General features: G+C 39.9%; 1 protein-coding gene across 1 annotated transcript in view; it reads right to left on the reverse strand.

Annotated features, from left to right (window-relative positions):
* The window catches only part of LOC146706915 (creatine kinase B-type), a 44,901-nt gene extending 36,022 nt beyond the window's left edge, over nt 1-8,879 (reverse strand). Inside the window, exon 1 of the mRNA XM_085458216.1 lies at nt 8,688-8,879. Coding sequence (XP_085314342.1) covers nt 8,688-8,871 — 184 coding nt within the window. The 5' untranslated portion in view covers nt 8,872-8,879. The remainder of the gene's footprint in view (nt 1-8,687) is intronic.
* Between the last annotated feature and the right edge of the window lie 197 nt (nt 8,880-9,076).

Raw genomic sequence — 9,076 nt, forward strand, 5'->3', positions numbered from 1 at the left:
TAGAGAGTTATGTAAACACGCACGTTTACCCTTATTTACACAGGGAGGTCATGTCAGGACATTCTCTAGTTGGACACACAGGCTCACAGAACTGCACAACATGCCATGTCACACACTTGTTTTTCTCTAAAGTATCATCTGATGTTTGTATAAAGAGAACTTTGGACTATGGGGAGACTGTTATCATTTCCAGTAAGGTCTAACTGTGTGATGGGTTATATAAGGATGGGGAACGGTCCACTCTTTGGAGATCTGTGGCTGTACGCTTGTCTTCCCATGCTTCTGTCTTAGAAGCATGTAATAAAATCACTATGTTTGTCACCTACACGGACTCGGCTGTTTTTCCTTCTTACCCAAACTGAACCAGACGTAACACAAGCAAACAGATCACAGGGGAGGATAGCTACCTTTAGTAGTCATTTAAACCTGTGTGTGTCAACTTGTGTGTGTCAACTTGTGTAATTTTGATTGTTTTCTGTTGTCATTATGATTTATGTTTTTCATATTGTTAAACATCCTGCAAAACAACCTGACAAAACAAACAACCTGATTTAATTTCTCTAAATCTGAAAGTGGCTATGCAGCGACATTCCCCATCCAAAAATACCATAGTGTGAAAAAATGTTTGCCACCTTTCTGTTTTTCTGTATGTTTGTCACACTTAAATGTTTCTGATAATTATAAAAATGTAAATATTACATAAAGATAACGCAAGTAAAGACAAAATGCCGTTTCTAAATGAAGGTATTTATTATTAAGGGGAAAAAAAATCCAAAATTATATGGCCCTGTGTGAAAAAGTGATTGTCCCTAAATCTAATAACTTTTTGGACCACCCTTAGCAGCAACAGCTGCAATCATGTGCAATAACTGGCACTGGGTCTTTTACAGCTGTGGAGAAATTTCCATTATTTTTGCCCAACAACATCCTGGGTCAACATTGAGCAAGAATTTGTTCTAGATCTTCCCTTAAACACTTTTCTATATTCTTCAGACACCGAGATATTAAAAAAGAATACAACAAACCCATTTTTGAAAAACACAATTATAATTTGGCATGCAACACATAAAAATTTCGGCGATCCTCCAACGCTTTCGCAATTCACTCCTATTTGGGGTAATGAAAAGTTTACTCCTGGTAAAAATGATGGAGGATTTAAAATGTGGAAAATTGAAGGGATTCAAAAAGTTAAAGATCTATATGCAGACAGCATGTTGCTCACTTTTGGTCAGGTCAAAAAATATTTAATACCCCCAAAGCACTTCCTTAAATACTTACACACATAGCAGACAGATCTGGCTCGGATCTGGTATCAAGCCGGCACTGCTGGCTGACTTCCGGCATGATAAGACGTATGTCATCCAGATATGGGCCAGGCCTGTCTATGTAATGACATGCCATATCTGGCTTGATTGTGGTTTGGCTTATGTGGCCCAGGCACATAGAAAACAGGTGTGGCCCGGATCCGACATCAAGCTGGCACTTCTGACTGACTGGTGTCACGGCAGGGTGTATGTCAACCAGATGTGAGGAAGCACTCAGTTTAGAGAAAGTGTGTGATTGGGTGAATGTGGCATGTTGTATAGAGCACTTTGAGTAATCTGGGAGACTCGAAAAGCACTATATAACAATCAGTCCATTTACTGTGCGAACAGAGTTTTGTCATGTTACTTTTGCACTATTATGTTCCGACACATGTTGTTATTACATGGCTTGATTGAGGTACACATTAGGCTGACATCTGGGGCCAGAGCTGAAACTGTTCTGGGCCAGCACAGGGCCAGCAGTGTGTCTACAACTGGCGTTGTGCGGGCCACATCTGGCAAACCTGATTTGGGCCACCAAAGGGCCGTCATGTGGGCCCTGTGTAAGCAGATTGTGTGGGTCAGATCCGGGCCATACCAACTTTGCTATGTGGGTACAATTGAAAAATTATATGTCATCAAAAATGCAACAGATTCCTGACCTTCCACCATTACAAAAAATACAGGAGGTATGCATTGAGAATACAAAAGGGAAGGCTTTCTTTCTATGTATTATAACTTATTGATGCTTTCCTCAGCCAAAGACTCAGCCATGTTAGATGCATGGAGAAGGGATAATCCAAGAGGACATAGATGAAAGTGATTGGAACCAGTCTTGCTTAAAAGCACAAAAACAAACAATAAACATGCGCTTTACACTTCTCCGATATAAATGGGTCATGAGAACCTATAAAACACCCATCAAGCTCCATCATATGTCCAATCACATTTCAGACATCTCTACTAAATGTTAAGTTGAAAAGGGAACTCTTCTCCATGTGAATGTCCTAAAATCCAGGAATTTTGGAAAGATGCAATCAAATGTCTGTCTGAAATGTTTAAGGTAAAAATCCCTTTAAAAGGTAAACTCTGTGTACTTGGAATATCCAAGGGAATTTAAACAACTGGCAAAACAGACTAAATTACTGGACTATGGACTACTTAAAGCCAGAAGAGCCATTGCACTATGTTGGAGGAGTATGGATGCTCCCTCCATGGGACTCTGGAAGAAGGAAATTGCAGACTCTCTAGGCCTGGAAAGGCTAACATATATTGCCAAGGGCAAACAATTGGACTTTATGAATATGTGGAAGCCATACAAGGATATGATAGGGAGTGGAGGTGGAGGCTGTTCATGAGAAAGAAGGGAAAGAAGAAGGGTTTGAAGTGTGGATGGGTGTGTGAATGTGAGGATGTTCAAACATTTGTTTGTATTGTATAACCTTAGTGCAGCATTTGATACTGTTGACCATAATATCCTATTAGAGCGATTAGAACATGCTGTAGGTATTACAGGTACTACACTGCAGTGGTTTGTATCATATCTATCTAATAGACTCCAATTTGTGCATGTAAATGGAGAGTCCTCTTCACACACTGAGGTTAATTATGGAGTTCCACAGGGTTCAGTGCTAGGACCAATTCTGTTTACATTATACATGCTTCCCTTAGGCAGCATCATTAGAAGACATAGCATACATTTTCACTGCTATGCCGATGACACCCAGCTCTATCTGTCCATGAAGCCAGATAACACACACCAATTAGTTAAACTGCAGGAATGTCTTAAAGACATAAAGACCTGGATGGCCGCTAACTTTCTGCTTCTTAATTCAGATAAAACTGAGGTTATTGTACTCGGCCCTGAAAATCTTAGAAATATGGTATCTAACCAGATTCTTACTCTGGATGGCATTACCTTGGCCTCCAGTAACACTGTGAGGAACCTTGGAGTCATTTTTGACCAGGACATGTCCTTCAACACACATATTAAACAAATATGTAAGACTGCTTTCTTCCATTTGCGCAACATCTCTAAAATTAGAAATATCCTGTCTCAGAGTGACGCTGAAAAACTAGTTCATGCATTTATTACTTCCAGGCTGCACGACTGTAATTCATTATTATCAGGATGTCCAAAAAACTCACTGAAAAGCCTTCAGCTAATCCAAAATGCTGCAGCAAGAGTACTGACAGGGACTAGAAAGAGAGAGCATATTTCTCCTGTTTTGGCTTCCCTTCATTGGCTTCCTGTTAAATCCAGAATTGAATTCAAAATCCTGCTCCTCACATACAAAATCTTAAATAATCAGGCCCCATCTTATCTTAATGACCTTGTAGTACCATATCACCCTATCAGAGCACTTCGCTCTCGCTCTGCAGGCCTACTTGTTGTTCCTAGAGTATTTAAAAGTAGAATGGGAGGCAGAGCCTTCAGTTTTCAGGCCCCTCTTCTGTGGAACCAGCTTCCAGTTTGGATTCAGGAGACAGACACTATCTCTACTTTCAAGATTAGGCTTAAAACTTTCCTTTTTGCTAAAGCATATAGTTAGGGCTGGACCAGGTGATCCTGAATCCTCCCTTAGTTATGCTGCAATAGACGTAGGCTGCCGGGGGATTCCCATGATGCATTGAGTTTTTTCTTTCCAGTCACCTTTCTCACTCATTATGTATTAATAGACCTCTCTGCATTGAATCATATCTGTTATTAACCTCTGTCTCTCTTCCACAGCATGTCTTTTATCCTGTCTTCCTTCTCTCACCCCAACCGGTCGCAGCAGATGGCCCCGCCCCTCCCTGAGCCTGGTTCTGCCGGAGGTTTCTTCCTGTTAAAAGGGAGTTTTTCCTTCCCACTGTCGCCAAAGTGCTTGCTCATAGGGGGTCATATCATTGTTGGGTTTTTCTCTGTATCTATGAAGCGCCTTGAGGCGACTTTTGTTGTGATTTGGCGCTATATAAATAAAATTGAATTGAATTGAATTATAAAAGAAAATTTCAATAAAAATATATGAAAAAAAAGATAATTTCTTAGAACTTGCATAAATTGAAAATTATCAACATGTTACATTTTAAGTAATAGAGTGAATTGAGATTAATTCATTAAAATTGGGAATTGTTCATCCAGGAAATATTTGCAGTGCTATGCCTGTTTCCTTTGGCAGCCTCAAGGCTTTTTGAATGATGATGCTGTAAAGCTTGGGACACCTACAGTGGTGTGAAAGAGTGTTCCCCCTTCCTGATTTCCTAGTGTTTTGTCACACCTAAATGTTTCAGATCATCAAAAAATTGTAAATTAAAAAAAAAGTAAATACAAAATGCAGTTTTTAAATGAGCATTTCACTGATTAATTAAGGGAGTAAAATCTTCCAAACCTACCAGGTCGTGTGTAAAAAAGTAATCGTCCCTCTTTTTAAACCATTAATGGTGATAACCACTTTTAGAAAGCTGAGTTCAGTTTCACTAAACAAACGCGGGCCTGATTACTGGCAGACCTGTTGAATCAAGAAATAATTTAAATAGATAGCCATCTAAAGCAGTGGTGGCCAACTCCAGGCCTCAAGAGTAGGGATGGGTACCGGCACCGGTTCTGACATAAACGGTAGTAACCAGACCGAAAAGCAGCGCACATTTCGGTACTTTATTTCGGTGCTTTTTTTTCCTGAGATGTCATACACTTTGGATTCTAGCCAATCATTTTACCTTTCCTAGGATAGTAAGCAGGCCCAGGTACGTACATTCTTTTAGAGCAGAGCTACAGATTAAAAATGCCCAAGGTGAAGCGGTCAAATTCTGGCTGTACTTCACAGCAAAAGTTGCAAACCCAGCAGCCTGCAACAAGTGCAACAAGGTGATACTGTGCAAAGGAGGTAACACCTCGAATCTGATGAAACACCTGGCGACGTATAGCATTTTGTTAAAAGCCGAGAAATGCGCCGTATTTGATAGCTTGAGCGATACCATAAATCCCCTATAGCTGCAGAAAAGGCTAACATTGTTATCTTTTTACAAAAAAACAGCTGAACATGAGAGGTTTTTGGACCAATTTTGTGTTCTCCATTCTTTAAGCACCGGTTCGAGCACCGGCACCGTTTCAAAAGTACCGGTTTGGTACTGGTATCGTATAAAACCTAAACGATACCCATCCCTACTGAAGAGCCTTGAGGTCCTGCAGGTTTTAGATTTGTCCTTGATCCATCACAGCTGATTTAAATGACTAAATTACCTCCTGATCATTCTGGCTTTACTACAGCACAAGACACTTTAACATCTTACCTACGCTATGTACACTAGCTGTAAATTTCAAGATTGTTCTATTTTATCTTAATTTATACAAAGTATATAACTCACCCACTTGCACATAATGTCCTCTTTGTATATACTCATTCACTGTATATAAAGTTCTCTCTCTCTTTTTTGCATAGTCGAGGAGCGTATCAGGTCACATTTCACTGTGTTGTACTTGTATAACTATGCACGTGACAAATTGAATTGAATCTTGAATCTCAGTGCAGTGACTTCGGCAATGGAGGTCATGAACATGGTCCATTTGGACTCAGTGACCCGGCAGGTCTGTCCAGCATCCACCTGATCCAACTCACCACTGGGTGGTGATCAATTGATAGCTCAGCCCCTCTCTTTACCCGAATGTCCAGGTCTGGTGATATGATTACAAAAATCGATCATCGACCTCCAGCCTAGGGTGTCCTGGTGTCACGTGCACTTATGAACACCCTTATATTTGAACATTGTGTTTGTGCTCTATTGCTAACACAAACAGACAGAGGGCAGCCCTGCCTGGTTGACTGCTGTAAATTAAAGGGTTTTGACATGTTATTGTTAGTTAAAACTTGCACTGTCTGGCTTGTATACATGAACCAGATCCATTTGAGAAATGTTTCACCCAGTCCATATTTGGGGAGCACCTGTAAGAGATAGATCCATTCTATTCTATCAAAGGCTTTGCATGCATCTAGTGATAACAGTGGTGTGTCATTATTGTTTTTGTCATACAGTACATTGAGGACACGTCTTCTATTGTGATAGCCTTGTCTCGTTTTAACAAAACCTTGTTGATCGTCTATTATCAAATTAAGCACATATTTATCCAATCTCCTAGAAAACGCTTTACACAAAATCTTTGTATCACAACCCATTAGTGATGGGATTTCCGGCTCTTTTTAGAGAACCGGCTCTTTCGGATCGGCTCACTAAAAAGAGCCGGCTCTTTCGGTTCCGAACCGGCTCTTCAGGTTTTGTTGCTTCAGTTAATTTATTATTAACAATAATATAAAATTATGCACAAAAGGAATTACTAATGTAAAAAAAAAAAGTGGTTTTATTTATATATGTTTATATAGAAATATATGCGGTGGCCCCTAGAGACAAAACACGTACAAACTCCAAAACACATTTCTAGCATGAACTGAACTTCCAAAACAGAGCTACCTAGATCACTTAAATTACACAATTGAAAGCATGAAAGCATATGTGTATTGTTTGTGTATTTATACACAAGCATTCATATATAGTCAAATAATTAAAAAAAAAAATGTTCATTTACATGTTACTACCACACACCAAATCCGGTCGTTGGTACTTGCTGGCTTGTGTAGCCACTAGGTAACAAAAGCTCAACACTGCCCCTAGCATCCTGGAGCACTTCTGTTGTCTTTTATACGTGTCTTGGAGTTTGTACGTGTTTTTACGTGTTTTGGAGTTTGTACGTGCTTCAGAGTTCGTACATGATTTGAAGTTTGTATGTGCTTTGTCTGTAGGGGCCACCGTAAATATACTTTTATTTATTCACTCCACATAAAATGTAATAAATAAATCATATAATACAAAAATCAACTATTCACATTTCAACTTTTAACTATTTAAATTTTTAGCTTTTTCCTTTTACACATTTAAAGTGAAACAACACAAAACACTGCAAACCACAACACAATTAAATATAAATTATAATATGAAAACAAAAAATACATGCATATTCTCTGTCATATGGGCTTGCATGACTAACTTTCTGAATCCTTTATCATCTGCAACTGAAAATAGTTGTGGATGATTACTATACCTTTCTAATGTTTTTTTTTTTGTTTTGTGCATTTTATGTTCAATATAGGTATTTGTTGTGCCTGAAAATGAACAAATAAATGAAATGAATGAATGAATGTGAGGTTGTTGTCCCTGGCTTTTTCTCTGTCTCTCCCTCCCGCTCTGTTCCTGTGCTACTGGGGTGACCATGGCTCAGGGGGTTGGGAAGCGTATCTGTAACCGGAAGGTTGCCGGTTCGATCCCCGGGCTCTCTGTCCTGGTCGTTGTGTCCTTGGGCAAGACACTTTACCCTACCGCCTACTGGTGTTGGCCAGAGGGGCCGATGGCGCGATATGGCAGCCTCGCTTCTGTCAGTCTGCCCCAGGGCAGCTGTGGCTACAACCGTAGCTTGCCTTCACCAGTGTATGAATGTGAGAGTGAATGAATAGTGGCATTGTAAAGCGCTTTGGGTGCCTTGAAAAGCGCTATATAAATCCAAATCCATTATTATTACTGAATGTAACTACCGCCCCTCCCCCCTCTGCCCAGCGTAAAGCTCGCATGCGGAGTGAAGCGGAAAAAAAAGTGCCAGAGAGAGAGAGGGTGAGAGAAAGAAAAAAAACCCCACGGCTCGCGATAAGGAGCCGGCTCTCGTCGTTCACGTCAAAGAACCGGCTCCAAGAGCCATTTCGTTCGCAACCGACCCATCACTACAACCCATAAGACTGATTCCCCTATAAGAGGATGTTAACGGAATGTTAACGTTCAAAATGTTTTCTTTAGTTGTCCTCTTCATAAAATAGTATCAGATTGTGTACTTAAGATAGACAAAGTAAGGAAAAAGGAGATGCAGGTTTGCACATACATTCACATACTCACACACACCAGATACAGAACTTGTAAACAATCTCTGATTGAACATTTGCATTTACTTATCAGAAATGCCTCCCCCTTCCCTTGAGCAAAATATTTGGAGGGTGTTAATCCACATCACTGAGGAGTAACTAGTCAACGCAACCTCACTAAAGCCCCATAAATCAGACAGTGTCTACTAATCATATAAAGGTACTAATTTGTTCCATAATAAAATAAAGTTTACCCTCGATAGCAAAAAATAATGACTTAATTAAGGCTCAGCTGTTAGTATAGATCCTAAAACAATTCAGATTAAACTTAGAACGAATATGCGCTTTAAAATGTCCAGTTATGTTGTATTAATTCAAACTCAAGATTTTATCTGTCTCTTGTCAATGACTCTGTTGCTAATCAGTTATGTAGGAGCAGGAGCTGTCTCATTAAATGTCTTAAAGGTTAACCTGTTGTTTAAGTAACTTGTCCTTTACGACTTACTGATCATGGGCATCTTCTCATGTGTCCTTTGGCAGATTCTTATAGAATTTTTCAGCTTCTTGAGGTGTTGAGAAAAGGTGGATCTTTCCATCGTACAGGATCCTGGGCCTATAGGGGTTGTGCTGGAATCCATGGAAGGCATTATTATCAATAAGCAGCTTGACAACCTGGTAAAAATCCCCATAGGATCCTAACCATTTCCGCAGACAGATCCTATGCAAATATGATCTTGTGTAATTTGTTGTTTTCTTGCTTCCCAATATACCAGTTCTTTTTCTTGGAATTTTAAGAAACCAATGAGCACCGCTCTGTTCTGTTTCCCGGGGGCTAGCGTGCGATGTATTCGTTCCAGTGTGAATGACTTGTCAGGCGCTAGCCCCAGCATTTAG

The sequence above is a fragment of the Copadichromis virginalis genome, linkage group LG6 (assembly GCF_057382275.1).
Source record: "Copadichromis virginalis isolate Kocher_CV1m ecotype Utaka linkage group LG6, C_Virginalis_male_GT1.1, whole genome shotgun sequence".
Classification (NCBI taxonomy): Eukaryota; Metazoa; Chordata; class Actinopteri; order Cichliformes; family Cichlidae; genus Copadichromis; species Copadichromis virginalis.